The sequence below is a fragment of the Zerene cesonia genome, chromosome 26, assembly GCF_012273895.1.
Source record: "Zerene cesonia ecotype Mississippi chromosome 26, Zerene_cesonia_1.1, whole genome shotgun sequence".
NCBI lineage: Eukaryota > Metazoa > Arthropoda > Insecta > Lepidoptera > Pieridae > Zerene > Zerene cesonia.
In genome coordinates this window covers 643,179-670,363 of record NC_052127.1, presented here as the reverse complement: position 1 = coordinate 670,363, position 27,185 = coordinate 643,179, and the positions used below count along the sequence as shown (strand labels likewise).

At 35.7% G+C, this 27,185-nt stretch overlaps 3 protein-coding genes across 3 annotated transcripts in view; all 3 read left to right on the top strand.

Moving 5' to 3' along the window:
- The first annotated feature begins 436 nt into the window (after window positions 1-436).
- Window positions 437-5,041, top strand: LOC119837146 (trypsin-like). Its single transcript, XM_038362667.1, has 5 exons — window positions 437-638; window positions 1,528-1,681; window positions 2,908-3,160; window positions 3,433-3,615; window positions 4,777-5,041. The coding sequence occupies exons 1-5, from the start codon at window positions 437-439 to the stop codon at window positions 4,936-4,938; spliced, it is 954 nt and encodes a 317-aa protein (XP_038218595.1). The 3' UTR covers window positions 4,939-5,041.
- Window positions 5,042-7,274: 2,233 nt separating this feature from the next.
- LOC119837145 (transmembrane protease serine 11D-like) lies at window positions 7,275-22,898 on the top strand. The gene is made up of 10 exons (XM_038362666.1): window positions 7,275-7,499; window positions 7,993-8,316; window positions 8,560-8,692; window positions 15,266-15,407; window positions 19,534-19,611; window positions 20,032-20,176; window positions 21,019-21,132; window positions 21,703-21,864; window positions 22,157-22,282; window positions 22,786-22,898. Exons 1-10 carry the CDS (start codon window positions 7,275-7,277, stop codon window positions 22,882-22,884), a joined length of 1,548 nt encoding a protein of 515 aa, XP_038218594.1. The 3' UTR covers window positions 22,885-22,898.
- Window positions 22,899-23,141: 243 nt separating this feature from the next.
- LOC119836976 (reticulon-4-interacting protein 1, mitochondrial-like) overlaps window positions 23,142-27,185 on the top strand; it is a 9,063-nt gene continuing 5,019 nt past the window's right edge. Inside the window, exons 1-6 of the mRNA XM_038362450.1 lie at window positions 23,142-23,482; window positions 24,441-24,521; window positions 25,169-25,334; window positions 25,751-25,921; window positions 26,404-26,544; window positions 27,033-27,147. Coding sequence (XP_038218378.1) covers window positions 23,435-23,482; window positions 24,441-24,521; window positions 25,169-25,334; window positions 25,751-25,921; window positions 26,404-26,544; window positions 27,033-27,147 — 722 coding nt within the window. The 5' untranslated portion in view covers window positions 23,142-23,434. The remainder of the gene's footprint in view (window positions 23,483-24,440; window positions 24,522-25,168; window positions 25,335-25,750; window positions 25,922-26,403; window positions 26,545-27,032; window positions 27,148-27,185) is intronic.

Here is a 27,185-nt window from a genome sequence, read left to right as displayed (position 1 = left end):
TTTAAATACCCGTTTCTAACTTCTATGTATAACACTATACTTAGATGGACGCGTGAATCCATGTTGTTCTTGTAATAAAGTGATATAATATTATCACCCCCACACTGGAATTAGTACTAGTTACCCCCAGATGTCAAAGTGATACTCGTTATAAACTTAAAACAAACACCAGGTGCCGAATCTATCATAAAACAAATTAGAACAATGCTTCTTCAGTTGTTTTATTTCCAGAAACACAATGCAGTCAATACTCTGTTTTTTTTATTTGGACGACATTGATATTCTCTTATTTTGATCTCATTTCTATTTAACACCTGTATATCACCTTTGAATTAATATATCTATAATGATTTGACTCGAAAGAGCGCGCTTCTTAACTTTTCTATACACGTAATGTGCTTGTGATATTGGTAATTTTGTATTAGATTGGGTTAAAATGAATTACTTAGGTGGCGGCTGTGTTATTTTAATTATTGTATCTCAAATAAATGCTGAAAATTATGACGATGAAAGTAATGAAAACAGCAATGCAAGCGCATCAGTAGACTCTGAGAGCAATGAAGTGTTCAATAGTAGTATTTGGGCAAAGCCGAAGAGAGTCATAAGGAAGGAGACAATTAGTGTTAAGAAGGATAATGGTAAGTCCCTATAAATCACGTCTGTAGCGCATTTTTTTTTTCTTTTTTAATCTTTATTTAAGAAGCTTAGTCAGGAACTAATTATGTTGCTCCGTATGTCCACAATGAATTATTATATATACATTTTGGCTAGTCTATATAGCGTCCTAGGACCGTCCGACATCGGAAATTCTAGACAGCTATTACAAAAGCCTACTTTCTTGGCATAATCAGAAGGTAGTTTTCTCGTTCGTTCTACATCATTCCGGACACACTCCATCAAAATATGATAAACATCCTCCACCATAGTATTTTCTTGTGTTTGATTTTACGCGAGTATTATATATTTAGAAATAAACAACTCGGTCTCCCCGTGACCACGCTCGCTGTAAAGTGTTCGAAACGTCGGGTTAATAATATAATGAATAAATAGCGTGTAAAATCCGTTAAAAAGTTTTTAATTTCTAAATCTTCCACCATTCCACATTCTGTACAATTCATTGTGTTAGAGTTTTTCATGAGATGTTTAAAATGATTTAATGTCTGTAGAGCATTATGAGTACGAAATGTTTATGTGCAATGCCTTAAAAATATATTTACAATTGTGTAAACAAACAGTACAAAACAAAGTAATGAAACCTAGTCTATACAAAACTGTAATGAATCAGATTTCTAGCAGGGCATCTAAGAGTATATTACAAGAGTATTACAGTACAAGAGACAAGTATGACAGACATGTATGTACTCAGCCTTCTGTGTCCTGCCAGACAGGGAAATTTTTTGTGCGTCCCCACCGGGAATCGAACTCTGGACCCCCTCGGTTCTACGATCACGCGTTAACCACTGTACCAAGGAGGCGGTCAAATGTTCAACATAAAAAAAATTATATTATTTATTTTACATTCTTCAGTTATAAACAATCAACCAAAGGTCATGAATAGCCAAATCATAAGGAACTCCAGTTACCCGTTCTCCGTCTCAATTCAGAAGAAACAGTCGCACTACGCGTCTGGTGCCCTCGTCGATTCCAAGTGGATACTGACAGCTGCTGGAGATTTCTACAAGTAAGTTTTGAAAGTTTTCTAATGGCATATTTTCGTTTACCCACGGACGAGGGCGTAAAACGACTGAAAGTGTATAAAATAACCCAGGAAAAGCTTGCTCAAGAAGTTATGGGAGTCCTTTATTAAGCTGTGGATCCGCATATCTAATGAGAAATAGTAAATGATGTCACAATCTTTCTGGACACACCTATCAGCTAAAGTCTCCTCCTTTTTGTTATGAGTTACATTAATTCCGTGTAGTTTTAGACGTAGTTAAATATTAGAGTCACGATTTAAGTAACGCCAACATTCAAGTCACAACAAATTTGAAAACTAGATAATTGTTTTGGTATTAACGCATGTGATAAGTTTATTTGCTATAGGAAATGAGAATCATTTTGTGAAAAGCATAAAAAGACTTATCAATTTAAAGCTAAGGAAACTGCAATTCATGAAATCATCGCATATAATATACAAAGCACAAGCTGACTATTAAAAATGAGAAGGCCTGCTTATCAATCTTAATTACCTAAATATCTTTCAACCGACTACAACAGATAGGGAGATTCTCTATTCGACTGTGATTTATGTGTTTTTTATCTCAGGTCGACAGGGTTACCGATTTTGATTCCTCCTTTGTACAGTGGTTAACGCGTGAGCTTAAAGGCGAGAGGTCCTGGGTTCGATTCCCGGTGGGGGCTCACAAAAAAATGTATGTCTATAAACAGATGTATACCCCAATAAGGGACACCACACTTCCCTTTAACCGATTTTGATGTTTTTATTTTTTTTTATTAAAAAGTCTGGTTTACAAATTGTGCCTTTGAATGGTCCTATTTAAATTGGTATGTAATAAATATTATTATGTATTAATATCTATTGTGGGAGTCGAGCACGCTTCGGCACGAATTGGGCCAGCTCGCACCGGGGAAGTACCACACCCCCACAGAAAACCGGCGTGAAATAATAGCTTGCTATTGTGTTTCGTACGGTGAGTGGGGGAGCCGGAGGCCCATATCCTTTTCCTTACCCTTTCCAGTCCTTTTCTTTTTTCCTCTCATCAATCCTTTCCTAATCCCTTCCCAATTAAAGTCGGCAATCCATTTGTAGAGGCGAAAGGTCCGCAATAGACCTTACGCCTCTTCAAATGGTCATGGGCGGTGGTAGCGCTTTCCATCAGGCGACCCACCAGCTCCATTGACGACCATGACATAAAAAAAAAAAAAATATATCATTATTTGTTGCAGCGTCCGCGAATCCATCAAACTATTTCGAGCGCGCCTTGGCTCAGTGAATTGCAAGAAAAGTGGAATCTTAGTAGCTCTAAAAGCTGTTGAAGTTCATCCCTTATACGTGTATAAGGAACCTCAATACGACATTGCATTACTGAGACTAGCTCAGCCCGTGACGTTCAATGAGCACATGAAACCAATAGCTATATCGTCAGCGGTGGAAAATGTTTCTGGAAAGTTCTACACGACGTACTGGCCAAGGCTGATTGTAAGTAAATTGAAATGCCTAATTTTATGGTATGATAGTAGCAACCCGCGTATATCAAATTTCATACAGACCAGCACGGTGAGTGGGGGAGCCGTAGGTCCGTTTCCTTTTCCTCACCCTCCTCAGTCTTCCTTCTTTCCAGTTATCAATATTTTAACATTAGGATTTCCCGGGGCTATCTGTATATGATGCTTTTAATTTAAAACATAATCTCCACCTTTATACCACAGCACAGCTAACTCCTACAGATTCATACCTTTCTCAAACAACAGGTCAACGGCCAAGTGCTACCAGCATCGGCGAAAGAAAGATTAAAACACAACAGCATGCGAGTGTCCACACAAAAGCTGATCCCGTGGAAGAAATGCTACAGAATGCTTTCAGCGTCGAATAAAAGTCTGGAACATTCTACTTCATGTTTGGAACCAATTGTGACACACCACAGCCCATGTATTGTAAGAACTAGTTTAATTAATGTTGTGTCTGATGCCCCGCGGTTCACCCGCGTAAGTACGTATCCCTTAGGAATATCGGGATAGAAAGTTGACTTTATGTTATTCCAACTGTCTACGTACAATATTTCATTGTAATCGGTTCAGTAGTCTTTGCGTGAAAGAGCAACAAACACACACACATCCCTACACACTTTCGCATTTATATTATTAGTAGGATATGAGTAGGATTAGTAGGATTTGTTTAACGACATGATATGAGATTGAAGTTCAATTTTAAATAGTTATGACTATTAATAAAAAATGATAACACGAAAACGTCTGTCATCTATTATCTTTGTCTACAGCATGAATGCTGCATATAATGTTCAAATGTGGACATAATTTAAATTAACAATACTAAAAATCATATGTTATTTGAGTCGAATTTAATCTTGAATCCATAAGCCGTTTTAGCGTGAAAGACGAGACGTGAAGAAACGTGAAAAATTTGTTTATTTATAATGTTGATATTAGAAAAATGCTGTACATTTTATGTTTTGGCGGTGGCCCATAAATTATTATATAACTTAGTAGGTACTCAGAGGTAGGTATGTAAATAACGGTGAAAGAATATTTGAAATCGATATACTTAGTAGTTCCTGATTATAGCGCGTTAAAACAATAAACCAACTCTACTTTTTAATAAACAATACTTTTATAACTCATTAAAAATATTAAAGGAATAAATAAAAAATCAGTTAATAGGCGGGAATTGAATTTATCAAATACTAGCTGCGCCCCGCGGTTTCACCCGCGTAAGTCCGTATCCCGTAGGAATATCGGGATAAAAAGTTGCCTATATGTTATTCCAGTTGTCCAGCTGTCTACGTACCATTTTACGTACATTTTACATTTTACGTACCATTTAATTTCATTGCAATCGGTTCATTAGTTTTGCGTGAAAGAGCAACAAACACACACACATCTTTACAAGCTTTCGCATTTATAATATTAGTAGGATTGTCAGTGTCCTGCCAATGGTGTTATGCTCCATGGAATTTATAGTTCTGCATATACTAATAACGAAAAAAACCCATAAACAACAAAAAGACGTGCACAATTTAAATCGCATCTCATATTTGACCATTATACATTTCAAAGCCCTAATTACTTCTATTACAGCCTGACGTCGGAGCTCCAATAATATCTGATGATACGCTGTGGGGTGTTACTTCTGGATGGATTTCTGACACGTGTCTCGTTCATCCCAGTCCTACATTATTCACTAGAGTTTCGCAGGAGAATACACGGTTCTGGCTTGATTCAATTCTGCTAGAAACTTAAAGGATTTTATATTAGTTATTTTATATAGGGTGACTGGTACTCTCTTATAACTCGGGAAATTATGCTTGGAAATTTTGCATGTGAAATCAATTATTTTTACACGGTAGATAGAGATGGATGATGGATTATTATTATAATACTAGCTGCGCCCCACGGTTTCACCCGCGTAAGTCTGAATCCCGTAAGAATATCGGGATAAAAAGTTACCTATGTGTTATTCCAGTTGTCCAGCCATCTACATACCAAATTTCACTGCAATCGGTTCAGTAGTTTTTGCGGGAAAGAGCAACAAACACACACACACATCCTTACAAACTTTCGCAGTTATAATATTAGTAGGATTACTAAATACTCTCTAGGATCGTAGACCTGGCAACGTTGTATCCGTCGCGATCGTTAAAAAGTCACATTAATATATAATTTTAGAAGCTATCAGATATTGGTGGACGAGAGGAGGACGGATAAGATTTTGTATTTTTTCATAAATAAATAAAAATTGTTTTCATATTACTATTGTATTTTTATTAGTACCTACCATATAGAACTCTATAGGTATAGAAAAAACTACATTCAATATAATCCTTACTAATATTATTAGTATAGTATAGGATCATATCTGTGTCTCTAATATTGTGAAAATAGATAGAGTTAAAGTATCTCTTCACGCCTAAAGCAATCTGATATAATTTTTTACTAAGATATTTTGAGACCTGAGAAAGATTGTCGACGTGGGTTTTATCCCAAAAAACCTGCGCGAACGTGATTTATTCCGGTTTTTCCTTAGACTACGCTGGCGGAATTAATGTTTTCTGTATATTAAATAATAGCACTTTCCGACTAGAATAAAAACTGCATGGAACATTCGCCGCCAGCGTTTGTCAAAATCATAAAAAAATCAACTACTTAAACGTAGTAAATGGAGTGTCCGGAAGCCCGTATCCTATACTTTACCCTTCCCTTTCCTTCCCTTTATCTCTCTCGTCAATCCTTTCTTGATGTGGAGAGGCCATTAAATGTCGACAATCCATTTGCAGGGGCGTAAGATCTGCGAACGACCTTACGCCTCTTCAAATGTTCATGGGCGGTGGTATAGCGCCATCAGGCGACCCACTAGCTGTAATGCCTATGATGACATGAAAAAAAATATTTTAAATAACACATCTTAGAAAAAACATAGTTATATCTCCAAGACAAGAAATATCCCATTAATAGCTCCTAATACCACAGGCTGCCAACTGAATCATTATTGTGCTAAATTCGCGTAAACTAAATTACTATTCTTTATACAATAAGCATTAAAATAACATCTGATCTTGTGATAGATTGCCATATCTAAACAGACAACAAACAATTAAAACTTATATAAACAGATAATTAAATGTATTTGAGAATAAACATTTAATACAATGAAACAACCATCTGATAAGGTAGCTTTAAGAAATGTAGTTATTTATACAGTCTATTCAGTGTTTCGCTGTCAATTGAAGTAAAATGTAAAATAAATAAGTGTTCTATTAAAAATGGTGGTGCAACAGAATACTACTGGTCATACGTATTGGCAATGGATATTTGTTTTAATAGGTATTTAATGGAATTTGTTTTTTTAATTTGTGATTATATCCTAAAGTCTTGATAAGTTTTAATAATAAATAGTAGGGTTAGATGAACCCACCATGACTTTGACAAAAGAATAAATGAAACTCATTAGATTTAATCCTATAGATAGATTCCAAATTTGAAATAGGTAGATACTTAATAAATCGTAAAAGGAATTTCTGTTCTTTAAGTATTTCTCATTCGTAAAAGGAATTTAAATTGAACCGGAGGACGACAAAATTTTTTTTAATCTACAAAAAAAATCAATGAATTTCAAGATAAATTAATATTATGTACTGCATTTATTTTAGTAATACTATATTATAAATCCTGTTATACCGAGACGAGACGATTTATTAAATATTTATTAAAAATTAAGGCGCTCGGACAATTATAATTTAAGTTTTTGAACTGTTAATATTTAAATATTGCAATATTGAGCTATTTTATTTATGGGCAGTTGTTAAATTTGCGATAATAAATCATGAACAGTTACAAATAAATTCTTAATTATAGATATATCTATATTTCTAAAATATATATACAGTTATAGAGAGGATAGATTAGTTATGTCTGTAATGTTTTCACGCAATAACTGCTCGGCCGATTTCAAAAATTATTGTTTGAAAATTATAAATATTAGGAGCGAAGCCGGGGTGACCAACTAGTAAAAATAAAAAAATATTAAGTTTTCGGACTAAAATATTATGTGAAATATTAAATTTCAATCTTCAGCTAGTATGGGCTTCATGATCTACGGCCTGGAAGCAGCATGGATATCTCCCACAACGAAGAAACTACAAGCTATAGACTCACCTCTAGGAGCCCCAGTATCAAACCAGGAAATATCATTATTGGCTAGCATCAGCTGCTTCTCTTCAGCTCTTTTCGTGCCAATACATTCCTTATTAGCAGATAGATTTGGTAGAAAATGGATAGTCTTCTCCATTACCATTCCAACCATTGTGAGTATGAAGAGAAGAAGCTTACCTATATTGTTATTGTACCACATACCTGAAACATAGAGAAGTGATACTCAAATTTATTCTATAAAACAATTATAAAATTTCAAATGGAGAATGGTAGAAGGGGAGAAGGTAGACCAGCGCTGACATCACTTAATTTGTCGATTAAATTTGATAATTATTATGTGCGCGATGTCTTGTCTATAGTATCTAATATTTATCGGATATTTGTGGCCATTTGCAAATAATATTTAAAAAATTATCGTCATCATCAGTCCACATACATGTCCACTGTTGGTCAGACCTCCTATGAGGAAAAATATAGGCACTGCAACCTAGTGTACTTTTAATGCTTTAGTGGCTAGTAACAAAGCATTTATCAATATCGCGTATAGCCTAAAAAATAGAATATTCAAAACTGTCACAGCGTCCCATTGTAACAACTTTAGTCTTCATTCACACAAATAAATAATGGATATGAAATTGTTTCCAGCTATCGATCGTTATCCGAATCATGATACCAAATTTAACAGCTCTTGCGATAGCAAGAGTGGCGGCTGGAATATCTGCTTCTGGTATTTTCGCTGTCACGCCAGTCTACATTCGCGAAATGAGTCAGGATAATCTTATAGGCATCCTAGGGTCCCTATCGGTCCTGATGCAGAACCTAGGTTTCCTGGCAATGTACTTGATTGGCGCATACTTCGATTACTTCACAGTGCTGTGGATATACTTAGCGTTTCCTTTAGCTATGGGAGTGTTAATATTGAAGGCCCCTGAATCTCCTGCCTTTTTAGTTAAACGTGGAAAAATAGATGTAAGTATATATAAGAGATGCAAAAAAAAAAATAGATACACATACCGCACATAGGCCGAGTTGCCACGATTCAGCGAAATAACGAGGGTTCGAATCCCACCTCGTGATTTTTTTTTTCTTCTCTTTAAAAAAAAACTCCCATTTATAAAGCATGTGAATACTACAAAACTAAAAAAAAAAATTAAAATCTGAATAAATGTCCTTATCAATAATTTCTCTCGGAATAACGATTATTATTTTCAGGAAGCCTACAGGGCTATTGCCTTTCTCAGAGGTCGGAAAACAGACGATAAAGAAGTTAAAACTGAAATAGAGTACATGCAAAATCAAGAAGAGACGTTTAGCAATCTGCCCAAGGTTGACTTGAAAGCAATATGTGAGTAAAATATAAATTACTAGCGGTCCGCCCCGGCTTCGCCCGTGGTACGTGTACAGCCAGATCCTGCTAAGATTATAAACGTGAAAGTTTTTAGGTATGGATGAACATATGGATGTTTGTAAGATGCTCTTTCACGCGAAAGCAGTTTATCGACGCCCATTTCGCAACGGGCCGTGCAGCGGAAAACGTAATATTTTAATTTCACCTCAACTTTAAAACGAAACGTCCAATTTTAATCATTCAAAGACCAAATATTATCAACATAAACTGTACTTATTGATGAAATAATTTATTTTGATAAAGATTAATAGCATGAGTAAAATAAACGCGTTGAAATGTAGTCCAAAAAAATTCAAGATTTTTAAATAAAAATTTGGTTGTTGTGCCTCACTCGACATAGATAGGTATAGTGTGTCGCGGACTTTTTTGTAGATATTTATAAGATCTACAATTAATTCCAACATTTTATGGTTCTATCTTTTGTAGTTTAGGCAGCGTACGCAAAATAAGTAACTTCATTGGTTGATTTTTTTCAGTTAACCGAAAATATTTTACGGAACCCTATTTTTTTCCAAAAAAAATATAGCCTATATTACTCGTGGATAATGTAGCTTTCGAATGGTGAAAGAATTTTTAAAATCGGTCCAGTAGTTTTTGAGCCTATTCATTACAACCAAACAAACAAAGTTTTCCTCTTTATAATATTAGTATAGATAATAGACTAGCTACGCCCCGCGGTTTCACCCGCGTAAGTCCGTATCCCGTAGGAATATCAGGATAAAAAGTTGCCTATATGTTATTCCAGTTGTCCAGCTGTCTACGTACCAAATTTCATTGCAATCGGTTCAGTAGTTTTTGCGTGAAAGAGTAACAAACATCCATACATCCATACTTACAAACTTTCGCCTTTATAATAGTAGTAGGATTATTATCGAGACAAAGTAAAGGGGACAAAACGGGACGACATGCAGGAATAATGAAGAAGCAGTATTATGTTATCTGTGGCAGTAGTAACGAAATAACGAAGTAGTTACCCGAATAAATTATTTCTATTATATAAAGCAATTTTATTTGATAGGTATCTAAAGGTAACCATTGGGTTCATAATATATTTAAAAGGAACCATGTCATCAATAAGGTCATGTTGCACACGACGCTGAGGTATGAGTTTATCCATACACAAAACTTCCATGTTAATTAAGTTGGTTAAATAGACCTTCTTATTCTAGCGACTCTCGCCTGATTTCATTGTATAAGTCTGCATTTATACTAATGTCATATAGATGAAGAGTTTGTTTGAACGCGTTAATCTCAGGAACTAGTGGAAAGATTTCAAAATTCTTTCACCGTTGGATGGGTACTCGATCTCTGAGTAATATAGGCTACACAAAGGCTATATACGTACCATGGGCGAAGCCAGGGTAGAGTGTTCGTTGTAATATATTTATTTATTTTTTTATTTTTATTTAATTTCGATTAACTCAGACCCATTTTGTTAGTAACAATTAATTCTTAACAAGTATGTTAGTATATTATGTCTTATATAAAATAAATTGTGACTGCTAGGTATGCCAGCCACTACTACAATGCTATAATGGAAGCAGATAGTTTGCAGCAGTGGTTGACATACCAGCAGTCAAGCCGGCTCGCTATACAGCGCATGATCTCATTGGGGCTGGCCCGCACACGGCGCACCAGGGATGTGCATCTTTTTCACATTGTAGCATAAAAGCAGTCTCTACGAGCTTCTGCAAACATTCCTGATGCGCTGCAATAACGAAGCAGCCCCATTAAGACCCGGAACGCATTGTTGTACTGGACACGAAGAGAGTTGTAAGACTGTCGAGCATGTCTGGCCCATAGACTGCACGTGTAGATATAGAAAAACAATATAACGTAAGGTCATAGATAACATAATACTTCCTATCTCGCAATATGGAGAGAACACTCAAAAATATACGTAAAGACGACTAAATAACCGGCCATCTTTTAATAAATATTTTGTTCTTAGTTCAAGATAAGGCATGGCGTCGTGGACTATTATTAATGCTCTCTGTCTTCACAATACATGCGTGGAACGGTGCCTTTGCGATAATAACATATGCGTCGGCCATATTGGAGTCAACGGGAAGTAATTTCGAAATCAGTCCGGAGCTGCAAACATTGAGTTTTCCGATAATCATGATTGTTGCTTCGTTTGCATTTACTGCCATCGCTGAGAGGTTTGATCGAAAGGTAAGCAAGAACTTATGTAAATTATTGAATGAGAAATACTGTTATTTACAAAATATAAAGAATGAGAATAGAGAAGAGAAATGAGAGAAATGATTACAATGTTGTATCTATGAAATGCGATCGGTTTTGATTTAATAAAATAAAAACTGTTATGCATCGCATAAATAAAAGTTTATACATTAATTTGTACATTATTCACATCCTTACACGCCATAATCAACAAATTTTAAGTGAAATTTACAAAACTTGGTGTGCTAACGATGTAATCTATCATGTGTTGATTATATCCTACTAATCCTACTAATATCATAAATGCGAAAGTTTGGAAGGATTTGCGTGTGTTTGTTGCTCTTTCATGCAAATACTACTGAACCGATTGCAATGAAATTTGGTACGTAGACAGCTGGAAAACTGGAATAACATATGGGCAACTTTTTATCTCGATATTCCTACGGGTTACGGATTTACGTGGGTGAAACCGCGGGGCGCAGCTAGTTATCCATAAAAAGGACAATTAATCCTCTTTCCAGCCTCTTCTAATGGGATCATACCTCATATCAGCGCTGGCTCTCGCCGGGTTGGGTGTGGCTATGCTGATACAGTCCTACGGATATACAATCCCGGCCTGGCTGCCAATTACATGTATGATCATTGCAGTGGCCTTCTACGCTGGGGGAGTTAGGCCCTTACCGTATATAATAACTACGGAAATGTTTAATTTTCAGGTAAGTGCACGCATTTCATTGAAAACTGCACCTTAAACTCCGTGTCATAAAGTTCAAAAAGGCAGATTCTTTATGAGTAACCATATATCTTACCAGTCACCATAGTGTCTACACACACACACACAATAATTCGTTCTTGTCATAAGAAGACTGCTGCTTGGTCAGAGATTTTTTTATGTCATAGCGGACAACTGAGCTGGTGGTTCGCCTGATGGTAAGCGATCACCAACGCCCATGAACATTCGCATAATGCCTCTGCAAATGCGCTGCCCGATTTTAAGGAGAAAGGGATAATGAAAGAATTGACAACTGGAAAGAAGGAATCACCGTGTAAGTGTGAGGAATAAAGTACGAAACGCATTAGCATTCAACTGTTTCACGCCGGTTTTCTGTGTGTACTTCCTCGGTGCGGGCCCAAATCGTGCCTAAGCATACTCGACTCCCATTGAAACTATAGAGTTATCAATTCATATTTATATAGAGATCAATTCATATTTACCTATCATAAACTATCAGGTTGACGTAAAATATAATCTTTATTTCAGGCCCGAGCGAAAGTCATGGGCTGCATAGTAACCTATGGTTGGTTAACCGTCGCCACCCAACTCTTCGCATACGCACCGCTCACCGACACTTTTGGAATACACAACACATTCATTATCTTCGGTTTTCTTAATTTTCTCGGTGTTTTAATTACCATTTTGATTCCGGAGACGAGGGGAAAGACTGATGAAATGATTAGAGACGAATTGGCGAATGGCAGAAAGAAGTAATTTTAAGACAATTATTGGGAGATTGTATTTTAAATGTACCAATATTGAAGATAAACATACTCTTAATATAATCGGTAGTGTCTAAAAAGAATTGATATTACTGCCTATTGCTTGAGATTATTCCTTATATATTATTGTACTCGGTTAAAATTGCTGAAGCTTTTTTACTTGAAGCTATGCCTTGTGATGAAGATGATAATGAGTTCTGTAATGATGAACCACCGAAGAGAACTCTTGAGAACAAAGAAAAGAAAATCTTGCCGCATTTTTTCACAACATTTATTTGTTGTTATTTGAACAAACATTTTATCTTTGTTACGTATCTAAGTACAACGTTAAAACAAACAGCCAGTGCCAATTTCAGCTTCTATTATTAATATAACTAGATATATATTACTATTTATGATACCTATTTTTAATAAAGATTAATATTTTGAATATGATTCGTATTTTATTGAGCAAATTTGAAGAACTTTACAGTTGCCTGAATGTCTCCTTAAGTTTGAATCTTTTGAATGCAAAAACGACAATGCAATGTCGGAAAATAATAGGAAACGAGTTTAGTGTAAAGGTATATCTAAGTAACTAATAATTTAACTAGCAAAGAGAGAATTTGTTAGTTTAGATGTCAGGAAGAGTCATAATAAATTGGGTCTACTCAAACGCCTCCTATTTGGTAAAAAATTAAGATTAAGTCGGCAAAACACGAATATGACATTTTCTATTTTCTAAAAAAGATTCCTAGCTAGATCGATTTATCGCCCCCGAAACCCCCTATGTACTAAATTTCATGAAAATCGTTGGAGCCGATTCCGAGATTCCAATTACATATATATGTATATATATATATATATATACAAGAATTGCTCGTTTAAAGATATAAGATATAATAGCTTAACCCATGGCATCGCCCGCATTCGAATTGTGAGTTTATACCATTCAATCCACCTGAAGAACACGAAATTACGTTCAATCCGGTCCAGCCCTTTAAGAGGAGTTCAGTGACAAACTCACGCATAGACGAATAAATATACATACTAGACTTATAAAACGTAATAATTCTTGCAGTCTCTAGAAATTACAATTTGCTTGATAAACTGGAAACAGGTTCAATGAAAGGTTATACACGAAATGTGAGCTAAATATCTTATTTGATGAGTAAACGTGTATCTGATTACTCAATTACATAAAATATTTATGTAATAATTATCTACCATTCGAGATGATTATGCTAATATTGAGTTATACAGAGGCTGTTATCATAATTAGATAAGGCGTTAAATAATAGCAAGATTTATTAATACTTCATGAAATCCGCTTCATCATGATGGAAGTTAAATACCAGTAGTACCAATGACTGTAATGCATGCATCAGCCATGCTTTCATCATCATCATCCCACTATCCTACTAATATTATAAATGCGAATGTTTGTAAGGATTTGTGTGTGTTTATTGCTCTTTTACGCAAAAACTACTGAACCAATTGCAATGAAATTTGGTACATAGATAGCTGGACAATTGGAATAACATATAGGCAACTTTTTATGCCGATATTCTTACGGGATACGGATTTACGCGGGTGTAAGTTGAAAATACTTATTTGATTAATCGATTCCTACAGTCACATACAATTTATAAGTGGTTTGTAAAAATGGAGGGATAGGTATTTGTAACTCTTTCACACAAAAATAAATTTGTATGAATTTAGGTATAGAGATGAAGAAGAGATAAATGTAGGTATAAGCAGTGTTTCAAATGAGCGGTAGTTTTGTAGTAAGTTTCAGCTACGCTCCTAGCACTAGTTTCCAAGGTATACAATGTCTAAGAAGCAAGAACCCAATAAAGAAATCACAGAGTAAGTAATACGCTACGTATTAGAAACTCGTGCAGGGCGAAGAAATGACTTTTTACACTGGCTATTGGTAACCAGCTCAGCGAGCAGTAGTAATGTCAATAAAACGCTTTTACGTATACAATTACTCCCTAACAATAGTTCTAAACTCCAAACATACCTTATCAATAAATAGGGCTTATGCAATGTTGAGTGTAAAACCAAACCGTAGTGGAAACCAAACTTCAAAATGTAAGAAAATGTCTGTATGGAAAGCATTTTTTCTGGGTGTTTCTTTATTAAAATTTGCGCAGTGTGGTAAGTACTAAGAAGTACCAACAGCGTCATCTTTGCATGTTGTAATATTATACGGTGTGATTTTTTGTTTTGGAATTTAAAAGAACAGATTAGATTTATAGAAATCTCGCTGTACGCTCCAGCTTCGCCATTGATACATATATAGCCTATGTCACTCAGCGAAGTTGCAGCTTTTTAATGGTGTGATAATTTTTGAAATCGGTCCAGTGGATTTTGTGTGAAAAAATTACAAACAACTACAAAAGTCACAAAAGTAGATAAAAACTTTGTTTTATTTTGCACAATATGCCCATGGCCCCCGGGGAAGGAGCCGTGGGTTACGTCGAATTCCCATCGACTTAAACCCCGCCGTATTACATTGACTTAAACGTAAATACGGCGGTGTATTTCGAAGTGCTGTTTTAAATTAACATAATCCAATACAACATAGCCTATAAAATCTGATAATATTTAATCAATATTAACAAATAGTTTTACTTCTAAAACTCAAACTCCAGCATTTATTTATTCAATCAGATTTCTTATAGAAGCATTTTTGTATCACCTGTTATATACTTAGTATATTAAAATAACGAAAAAAAAAAACAACAAAAGAACAGGCACTTAATATTGTTTATTTCAAGACTAATTTTCCTTAATTAAAACAATAAAATACTAAAATTAATAAAACTTATTCCACTGGTTCAGCTTCTACAACATCCAGGACGGAAATGGAATGTGAATTCCCCCCTAAAATGGAGGAAGATCTGACCCACGTGAGACGAAAACGTCTCACCACCGAAATGGGACTCGTATGTCTAGAAGATTACCCCTACACTGTATCGATCAGGTAATTTAAAAGTACAGTAGAGAGAATACAACAACAACTTTATTAATTTACTATGTTATTTCGTAATCCGATAATATAGGAATAGAAAGTGAAAAAATTTATTCTGAAATTTAATACTGTTAAAATTTATTCTTCTGTATTGATATATCTGAAAGTTTTTGAACATACTTTCCGTGCCCAAGACCTTAGTCAGTTTCACGGAGAGAGCAACTTCTATCTAAATTTAATTAATTTCTAATAAGTTTACTATGGCAAATGATATAACCACAATCTATATTAATAAACCGGTTTCACAGTCTGTACGAAGATAAAAAAACCTTTCATATCTTATCAGTATCGATAATGTTAGTATTAGTAGGACGCTAGTGGCCACCATGTCGATTCTGCTATACCCACTGCGTCATTTTACTCGAATATTCATTCTAATCCTCATTATATACGCTACAATTTTGTTTTACACTTACCACAATCGATTGTACGACATTCGGGCTAACAGAAAGGACATATCCTACCTAAACCACAGGGAGTTAAAGTACATTTTACAATGGACGAGGCGTTTTAGCGCGCCTTTCGATTACATGGAAGAAGGCAATTCGGTTTTCGTCAAATACAAATGTAAATATCGAAACTGCTTCGTAACAGACGACAAGAATTATTTTCTAGATCAAAGGGACTTCGATGCCGTAGCATTTAATGGAAGAGACGTGAACATGTGGACTTTTCAGCTGCCAAAAGACCGGTCTCCCACACAGAAGTACATCTTTGGAGCAATGGAATCGCCTGACTTCTTTCCAGCTTGTAACGATTATCTGGATGGTTACTTCAATTGGACGTGGACATATAAATTGGACTCCGATTTCCAGTGGGGTTATATTAGCATTTACGATGTAAACGAAAATCTAGTAGGTCCAGCGATAGATATGAAATGGATTGAAGAGATGGAGCCTGTGGATGAAGAATTAAAGCTTAAGTTGAGTAAGAAGAGAAAAGCGGTTGCGTGGTTCGTGTCGCATTGTTCTACGAAACGCCGTAGAGAAGAATATGTTGAAGAATTTAGCAAAGAGCTTAATAAATTTGGCTGGACAGTGGATATATATGGTAGATGTGGTACGCTTAGTTGTCCGTTAAGTGAATCCAACTCGTGCTTCAAGATGATTGAGGACGATTATCATTTCTACTTGTCCTTCGAGAATTCCTTTGCTGAGGATTACGTGACTGAGAAGTTGCTGACGGCGTTAAATAACTACGCTGTTCCTATAGTGTATGGAGGTGCAGATTATTCACGGTAAGTGCATAATTCCGCTACTTTATTCCGTTTGAATATCTCTACTAATATTATAAATGTCAGGGTAATCTGTCTGTATATCTGTCAATCTCTTCTGCACGGGTCAACCACTGAGCCGATTTAGATGAAATTTGTAAAGATATAGTTTGATAGCCGAAAAATTATGTATAATTTTTAATCAGGAAATCGCCCGGGAAACTATGCAGGGTGAACCCCGGTCTGCCCATCTTTTCTACTTCCTAGACTAGCAAAAATTATCTATTGTTATTTAATGGAATTTTTGCATTCAAAAATTACCTTATATTTAGAGTGATTTGTGGATTCATTCGATACTTCACCAGATTATTATTTATTGTGGGAGTCGAGCACGCTTCGGTACGAATTGGGCCAGCTCGCACCGGGGAAGTACCACACCCCCACAGAAAACCGGCGTGAAATAGTGGCATGCCACTGTGTTTCGTACGGTGAGTGGGGGAGCCGGAGGCCCGTTTCCTTTTCCTCACCCGTCCTAGTCCATTCCTTCTTTCCAGTCGTTAATCCTTTCCTTTTCCCTTACCCCATAAAAGCGGGCAACGCATTCACAGAGGTACTACCTTTGCGAATGTTTATGGGCGGTGGTGATCGCTTACCATCAGGCGAACCACCAGCTCAGCTGCCCGCTATGACAAAAAAAAAAAAAGATTACTTAACTGGAAGATGTCTGTTAGCCTTTTTTGTCATTGATATAAACAAACTCGAAGGGTAGTGAAGTAAAATAACCTTAAAAGAATGTAGGATAGAAAAAGATAAATGTTTAATAACAAGTTCCGTAATCTTTTGTGATTATTATAATATCCAATACTTTAATTTTATAAGTAATTCTTGTTTTTTATACCTCTGTAGCGTAAGCACTGTTTTAATTATGGTACGCAACAACATATTGTACAAATGGAAAGTGGAAAAAAATTATTTCATTTCATACTAATGATTTTATTATGTATCATATTTCAGATTTCTACCGGAAGGCAGTTACCTAGATGCTATAGAACTAGGTCCAGTAAAACTAGCAGAAACCATTTTCGATATAATGGCCAACAAAACTCGATACTACGAGTTTTTCCGATGGCGTAACCATTATATCTACAGAGGGGCAGATCACTTAAACGCGTGTAGATTGTGTGAAATGATGAACAGCAATTTAGAAGAAAAAAGTGTGTGGAACGATTTTAGAACTTGGTGGAACGGTGAGAGATATGAAGAGAACTGTTTATGAGCAATTGATAATAATAAAACATTTGTTGATGATAAACAAAAACAGAACCACACATGAACAAAAGGAGAAAGAAAAGGAAAGATCATTAAAATAAAGTAAAAAATCTTAAATTTAGATCAACAAATAAATAAGTAAATACTGTGAGGAAAACATGAAGAAGCGTCTTTTATCAAAAGTATATTTTTTCTTCTCGCAACAAATCCGCAGTGACTTGTGAATCAACTAGTAACACTGGAAATGTGTGTGTGAAGTCCCGTGTCCCCTAGTGGGGTATGGGGCAGATGATTTACATCTGTTTCACTGATCGATTTTCTTTATGGACAAGTAGGTGATCAGCCTTCTGTGTCCTGCCAGGCCGAGACTTTTTTTTTGTGCGTCCCCACCAGGAATCGAACCCAGGACCCCTCGGTTCTAAGCTCACGCGTTAACCACTGTACCAAGGAGGCGGTCGAAACTAGAAATGTGGTTATCAAATATTAATCGAATTTGTGTAATTATGTTTGTTACTTGTATAACTTTATTAGTTGTAAGTTTCGAATGTGGGAGTCCAGCACGCTTCGGCATGAAATGGGCTCCAGGGAAGGTACCTCTACAGAAAACAATGTGAAATTGTTACTGTTTCCTTATTATCATTGTGTGTTGCACGATACCCTTCCCGTTCCTAATCCATTCCTTATTTCCTGCCATCAATACTGTCCTTATCCCTTACCCCGTAAAAGCAACACATTCGAAGAGGACTGTTTCTGAAATTGTTCATGGGTGGTGGTAATCGGTTAACAACAGGCGAACCACCAGCTCAGTTAGGTACCCGTTAGGACATAATAAACTTTCTTAGTTTTATGTCTACGGATTTCTTTCAATATCGAAATCTTCCAGTGCATTTATTGTTTAAGTTGTTTAGATCTCACATTTATAAGATTGTAGGTCGGTATATAATTACTAACGATATTACGTTGTCAAAGCATAACAAAGATACAATTACTCGTAGATATGTCTCGCTAAGAGGCCGTAAACGTTTATTGAGCGAATGAATAGCTCACAGCTCGTTGAGGTCATAATAGAAGAGCCACAACGCGAAACTCGTGTTGTGGCTGCAATGAAAAAGCACACGACGCGTTGTGACAATGAGGAAATGCTACAACGCGTTCTGTTGTTTTAAGTAGTTCTCTTATTATATAAGATATTGATAGTTTTAACCAATTTTTGGTTGTTTGTGTGTACATAAATTTTGTTATTTGTAAAATTTACTGTAAATATATACATTTTTCAAAGGTATTGTGTTTTTATAACCTAGCTGGATAGTTGACCCATCAAAGTACGGCAGTTTTTTAGGTTATGATAATTTAATATACTAAAAAACATTACTTTTTACAACAAATGGCTGTTTTTTTAAAGTTCGTCAGTTTCGAAATTATACAGCAGTTTCTACTTATATCAAAACTGCAAAAGTACCGAACCAATTCATTTAGTTACGTATTTGAATGCGTTGCGAGTCTCACATAAAATAAATAATAAAATGATTTAAAGTCGTATTTCAGAAGTTTAAAAAATATGAATTCGATTATATCGCATTACACTTTACATTGCAGGTTACACGGTAAACATTGGTGCGGGGGTGCTATAGTCGGCAAGCAATGGGTGCTCACCGCAGCGCAATGTTTCGATTAGTAAGTTAATGGATATCTTTTCCTTTCTTTTTTTTTAACGAAGGGGAAATCTTCAAAAGATACTCTACCTTTGGGGGAAAAGTAGAGCATGTGGGATATCTACCCACTAAAACCTTCTCGGCGGCCAAACAAAGCACGATAGCAGGGATCCTCCTATGGAACGAACCAGACCTAACTCTGCGGCTTCACTCGCGTGGCATCCAGCTCAAATGAAGCCCCATTTGATACAGATCCCAGCAAAGGTTTTTGTATAAAAGAGAAACAAACATCCATACATTCTCACATACAATCTTATTTTATACAAGATATTATTAGTAGCATATGAAACATGTTTTTCATAAGAAACCAAGTTATTTTGATTCTTTATCTGTATTTTTCTTACTCTCTGCCATTCAATAAAATATTAATTAATTAATCCAGTGTATCGAAAGAAGAAGTATCCGTGCGTATGGGATCCGTTTTCCGCGACTTTGGCGGCCGGATCCTGGCTGTCACTGACATAAGACGGCATCCAGATTATAGAACCGATCAGTACTATCCTGAACATAATCTGGCGATGATCAAGGTACTTTTATTATAATTTTGCATATGCAATTACCTTAAAAATATATGGAAAAACGTTATCTATGCTAGCAATCCATCCTGGCTTCTCTCACAGTATATATGTAACACATGGCCTATAGCATACAGGGATCACGTACATAAACTGCAAAAGAATTACTTTAAGTTCAACGCGCGATGGTTTTCTGCGAGCATAAGTACCTTTTTTTTTATAGTGGGGAAATCTTGCATAGAGCCGTGGATTATGTCGGATTCTTACCGACCAAAACCCCACTGTGTTCCGTCTAGCCACTTGAGTGAAGGGGCCAAGGGAGCTGGTTGAAATATGTCCGCGACAAGCATACCTACCTAAAAATAAAGTAATTAACTTCTAGCTATCTGGCTATATTGGAATTGGTCCAGTCATTTTGTAGATGAACTGTAATAAACTGTCAAAAATATTAACATTTTAAAAACTCGATTATTATACGCACAACGTACATACGCAAGTTTAATTCTTTTGTATAGATAATTAAACAAAAAATCGTCAGAAGGAAACGTTTTATTAGATAGAACACGTTCTCCGCGCGCATCAGAGCGCTAACCTGACGCCGAATTGTGTTGTGCAACGCACTAGCTAATGGATTTATCACATAGAACACACACTTGGCGCGTGTTAGGGCGTTGTCGCTCCGTTTGACGGTGAAACGCGTAGCACAACACGTCATAGCGCGGCGTCAGGTTAGTCATAGCACAGATTACACAATACTATAGGCCATATATTATTTACTCTGTGGTAAGCACTCTTTCGCGCGCTTAGTACACGTTCTATTTGACAATACCATAATGCACAAGTTATTATTACAGATGAATATCCCAATTATGTTAAGTAGCAGAGTACAGGTTGTGTCTGTAGCGACTACTGGGTCTGACCTTCCATCCCTATTTGGGGAAACAATCGTCACTGGCTTTGGATCCGTGGTAAGTCATAAAAACGCGTTAAATCTATACTTCGTTCGGTTGTTCCGGTCGGTTCATAATGTCGGCCGAATGGCGGGATAATTCAAAAATTAAATACGCAAGGTGACAGTTGCCTTAAAATATGTAAATCCACTTATAAATTAGGTACCTTGTATTATTTATTTCATAGAAGAAATGTAGTAACATAAGATTTGATCGAAAGATACGAAAAATTACATTCGCATGAATAAATTATCCTCAGTCTTGACTATCAAGAAATATTCGTAAGAGTTATAATCGTTCGGAACAGTTTAACCTATGAGTTTTTTTTATAAATGAAAACATCACGACAATCACGACAATCAATCATGACATACATAACGCAAACATATCAATTTTAAAATATAAGATACTAGCTGCACGCCCCGGCTCCGCCCGGGTAGTCATTAATCATATTTGAAATAATATAGACTACCCTATTTTTTAAGTTGGATCAAACTCTTCATGGTGTGCAAATTTTATTAAAATCGGGTCAGTAGTTTAGGAGTCCATCGCGGACAAACAATGTGTAAATTTATATTGATTTGTCAGGTGACAGGACAAATCCGCGAAGGCGAAAACCAAGAGCTACGCCGCATGATTGTGAAGGAAATGTCGCGGGCTGACTGCAGGAGGATGTATGGAAACGACTATAGATTGCAGCACGACCACATGTGCTTGCAGAGTGTAATGAAGGGGGTCGCTTTGTGCGCGGTGAGTTTTGGTTTAGTTAGGTTACACTAGAATACAAATTATTATAATCTATAGAGATGTGTTGCCGGTGTAAAAAAAAACAGAACAAATAATTTCAAATAATTTTGTATATGTACTTCATACCTAATAAATAAAGGTATGCGCTTATAGTACTGACATTGCAATTCCGCAAAAATTATGAAAGTAAATTTAATAAAATTTTTATTTTTATCATAAATAAAGATAGCTTATAGCTAATGTCAATTCGGATTCCCGTTTACTTTATATGATTTTTTTACTTTTCTTGCCTCAGGGTGACACGGGAGACCCTGCTGTTCATTTCAGCGGCCTCAACCGAGCGGGCACGTTACATGGTATCGCTCTTTTCTCTGGTACTGAAGAATGTGCATTAAAATCTAAACCAGGCGTTTATGCGAAGGTATCCACAATTTGTTTCTTATTATTGTATTTAAAAAATGGATGCCTGTAAAGTCGGTTTTACGGGCGAAGATTTTACGTGACAACGTCTTTTTCTCGGTATAATATTTATTGATATGAATATTACGCCAAGAATGCTCGAGAAAGACAGAGACAGAGACACAAGCACGCGCCGATTCAATGCGCCTAATTCTCTAGTGCTGCGCGCGCGGCGGACCGATCATAGTTCGGTGACTCATCGTAACGTTACCGGGCGTTACACTTTTTCATGAGTGACTCCGAGCCGCAACCTAATTTAAGACGTTGTCACGTCAAAATGCTTATACTGAATTATACCATCTAGCTATTTATTCTACATGTAATATATTATTGAAATATTTTTTTCATCATAATAATTTCTTTCATAATTTAATTCTACTATTTACATGACAAGTATTTTTATATAATTTAGGTGAATATTAAATATTTTAATAGTAATTAAACTGTTTTATATTTATTCCTCAGGTTGCCTACAGTAAAGCGTGGATCGACAAAATACTGAATAATCAAGATGTAAATGAAAGTGCAGATAGCGGTGATAATACTATACCAATTGATATATAATAATGTTAAAAATACAGAATAATAGATAAATACATACTTAAAAGTATCGTTGTTGTTATTTCAATTGACAATCAAAATCATTCAATGATAGTTTCACTCTTCGCTTTTAGTAGACACCTAGTTCACTTTTTATAATATCTACACTTTCAAAAATCCTGTCAAATATCTTTGTATTTATAACCATTTTAAATGCACTATAGTTTTTTAAAAATTCCATGTCACTGTCATTGTCAGCTGTTGCTGTCAAAGGTTCAATCCTAATATTTTAGTTTCTAGGTTATGTTTGTTTAAGATTTTAACTTGATTTACGAATTTTTTTACACCGCAACCGTGTAAATACTAGAACGTGAAGTGAAGCGGCTACAGATTTAGGGACATACTTTTATTATCAATGTCATTATAGTAAATAATGATGTATGCAATCATGATCTATTTTGAGATTAAAATATTTCAAATGGATTGCGGCCAAAGGTTAAATTGTGAATGATTTTGGTATGAGTTAATAGTCTATTTGGTTTAGGGCGACCCTCCCCCGAGTGTTGTGTTTGATATGGATGAGTTTAAGAATAGAGCTGGTGAAAAATTCGGAGCGTTACATGTAAGTAACTCTATGAAACTTATGCTGCCCTAGTACTTTGTGTAAACAAAATTGGCGGGTGATTTTTTTATTTATTTTTAGTGTAGTTAATTAGGTTAAATACGTGAAGATGTTTTAATTGATGCATTACTGTGCACCTGTTTTAATAAGTGACATTGAATGCAGAATGCTGGCCACAATTCGATATGACCCTGGGCTTATATAACAGGTACAATATTTGCCAATAAATCGTTGTTTAGATTCTGACAGGAAGTTTTTTGTAACAATGTGTATTATTATACTTAATTATGATTATGGAATAATTATCCTTATATATTATTTAGATATATAACTGTTATTTTTAATGAAACATTAAAGTAAAACCTGGTGCATAGCATTTGTTTAACTGTATAATTTACATTAATTAAAATAATTTATTTAATAGTTTACAGCCTTTGCTGCTCTGATATGCATGTAAGACCAGACAAGATAACAGCTATCTTTATATTATTTGACATTTAATGTGCATAATCTTAAATGATGAGGTTAATTGTTATATCAACTCCCAGTGAAATACAGTTAAAATCATTTCAACAAGTTAAGAGATCAACAAGAACAGACAGATAGAAAGAAACAAAATCCCTACTCATATTTTAAATGTAAAAGTTACACTATTGTCTGCAATTTCTTCACACCTAAACCACTTAACCGATTTAGATGTAATTTGTACCAAGATAGCTGATAAGGTACATAGGATAGGCTTTATCTCATAAATTCCACTAGAATAAAAACTGTTCAGGTTTTCTATATCAGTTAACTATTTCAGTGGAAAGAAAATATTTTATATATATTAAGTATGTATATATGTATTGTATTGAATTTACTGAATTATTTTTATAGCTATGTTACTTTTAAATGAAAATGTATTATTGATTTATTAAAATAATGTCCTTGTAACAGTTCATAATTTATATTATAGGATGCCGCACTGTCAGCTGCAAACAATGGAAAAAATAAACTGGAAAGTGTGGTCCAACAAACGGCTGAGGCACTAGCAAAGGTAACTCATCAAGCTGTTTTGTTCACACCAGAGTGACAGACATGCCATTTGTATGTATGTGGTAGTCGGCATGGGAAGTACTACTCCCCCACATTTTCGTATGGTGAGCGGGGGAGCTGAGAAGCAGCCGAGGAGCTGGAGAGATTTTAAATGGAATTAAATTATTTACCACCAGTTCAGAAACTACTTTCTACACAGAAGAGCTGGCAAGGAACCTTGTATGTAATTGCTTGTATGTAAATAAATCACTCAGCAAAATTTAACTGAATTAACCTTAGGTAAATGAAAAAGTAATACTTTTTGCTTAACTAAAGTAACTGGATGCTTCATTTCACAAATTTACTAAAATTATTGATTTAACAACAATAAAAATACACAGTACCTATTTCGAGTTCTTTTAGAAATGTATTTTTTTTTCTATTGTCTGAAAAAAAAAGGTAATTTAATTTTTATCTTTATATCCTTACCCTTCAAAGTAATTGAAAACTTTAGTCATATATTGTATTATTATGTTTTCAATAACAAAATAACAATAAATGCATTTATTTATTAAATTAACCAACCTTTATTAATTTAGCTTATTAGCGGACTGTAAATGTAATGGATTTATATATTCTCCAATTAAATAATATTTACAAAATTTTTAGATTCGCGAAATAATCCAAGACGTTTGGCAAAACGAGCTAGTACTGGAGGGGCGGGAGAGGGCGGTGGCCTGGGGGCGCGAGGCCGCCAAGCGGATACGGGAGGGCGCTCCGCCCCTGTCGCCAGTTGTGTTGTACCAGGAGCTAGTTACTCTGTTGAAGGATAGAGGTTGGTTACTCTATCCTCATCCTTCATTTATTTACTTCATATTTATTGCAGCACAAAAGAAATGGAATTTCATATTTCAATCAATTATCCTACTATCCTACTAATATCCTACAAATATTATAAATGCGAAAGTTTGTAAGGATGTGTATGTTTATTGCTCTTTCACGCAAAAACTACTGAACCGATTGCAATGATATTTGGTACGTAGACAGCTGGACAACTGGAATAACATATAGGCAACTTTTTATCTCGATATACCCACGGGATACGGACTTACGCGGGTAAAACCGCGGGGCGCAGCTAGTCAGAAATATACCTAAAAAGGCATAGATATTGCATATTCTCAGGTTTGGAACGAAATATAAATACATGAGTTATAAAAATACGCTGATATAAAAAAAACATATTCCTTTTAGTATGGCGCCGCAGCATTATAATATTTGCGTGCGGGGCCGTATTGGGTGGAAGCGCTGGTATCGTCGTAGGGCTCCGGGCAGCAAACAGAGGCCCTGCGGGGCCCCACGCTAGAGCCCTTCAGACACAGCCCGATCAGAGTGTCATACTTGTTGAGGATGCTGTGTCACATGGTAAGTATTTTGTCTAAATATTGTATTAATTTTTGATCTGGAGCTGTCTTGAAAAATGTAAACTTCTTTGTTACAATTTTATGTAGATTTATGAATTATTTAACAATTTAATGGATAACACCAATTTAATTAACACATATAATATAAATGAAGCTATCACTCATCAGCGATCCATTCCATTCGGCGCGAGTAAAGGAAAAGGAAAAATAAATGTCATGCAGGCGGTTACATTTAGTTTATTTAAGAATTATATGAGAACGTGTAATCGTATTTCGTTATTTATAATCTTGTTGGTATGCGTTGAACCTAAAAAATATATGTTTTAATCTAAATGTGCATAAAGAGCGGTGGTGGTGGTGTGTCGCTTACCATCACGTGACTCACCAGCGCCATTGCCAACTGCATCATTACATAAATTAAAACAAATGCAGTTTATAGTTATTTTTGCTTGGTACATGTTTCGTGAATTCCCTCGCCTCTAGGTGCGGGTCCTGGAGAGGTGTTAGTGCGGGTGCAAGCGTTTAGTGTGTGCGCGGCCGACCGCGGTGTGTTGCGTGGCAGGGCGTCCGCTTTGCGTTCGCTTATCACGAGGTCACATGTCACCGTGGGGAGGGGGTTTGCAGGTGAGTCTTTTACATATTCTCCAATATTTCCTAATCTTTCTTTGTTGTATAAAACGCAAAACTGACTGACTGACTGAGATAAGCCATACAGTCACCTCTGCTTTGTTTTGCTTTTAATAGATATCAAGCACACCCCAAACTATTGGACCGATCGGGCTAAAATTTGGCAAGCGAATAGACTTCATGATGTAGCCATTCGTTAAGGATATTGGTCTATTCTACCCCCATGGAAATAAAATAAGCGATGTGAGTTTAGTGCGAATTTTTATTTTGACCACGCGGACGAAGCTGCGGGCAACAGCTAGTCTAATGTAAAAAAAAATATACATTTTATTGAATTAAATGTCCCATTAAACTACTTGAGCTAGAGTTTAAACAAAAGGCTAAAATTGATAGTATTATTATAATCACTTAAATTACTCTGAAAGTCGTTCTATAAACTGTAGAAAAACTTCAGCTACATGTAAATAAGAGTTCTATCATTTCAGGCGTAGTACTCGACGTTGGTCATGGGGTGACTCAGTTCGAAATGGGGGATGAAGTGTGGGGCTGCCTCAGCGAGTGGAGTGGGGGGGCGGCTACTGAGCTGCTGGCGGTTAGGAGGTAAAAACAAATATTTTTTTCGTTTTTGTGGAAAATTT

Bases quoted from the DNA above. Each gene is read 5' to 3' on its own strand.
- LOC119837146 (XM_038362667.1), top strand. From the start codon at position 437: ATGAATTACTTAGGTGGCGGCTGTGTTATTTTAATTATTGTATCTCAA. The intron at 3,161-3,432 runs GTAAGTAAATTG...CTCAAACAACAG, and splicing joins CGTACTGGCCAAGGCTGATT to GTCAACGGCCAAGTGCTACC. The intron at 3,616-4,776 runs GTAAGAACTAGT...CTTCTATTACAG, and splicing joins CACACCACAGCCCATGTATT to CCTGACGTCGGAGCTCCAAT.
- LOC119837145 (XM_038362666.1), top strand. From the start codon at position 7,275: ATGGGCTTCATGATCTACGGCCTGGAAGCAGCATGGATATCTCCCACA. The intron at 19,612-20,031 runs GTAAGTTAATGG...TAATTAATCCAG, and splicing joins GCAGCGCAATGTTTCGATTA to TGTATCGAAAGAAGAAGTAT. The intron at 20,177-21,018 runs GTACTTTTATTA...TTATTATTACAG, and splicing joins ATAATCTGGCGATGATCAAG to ATGAATATCCCAATTATGTT.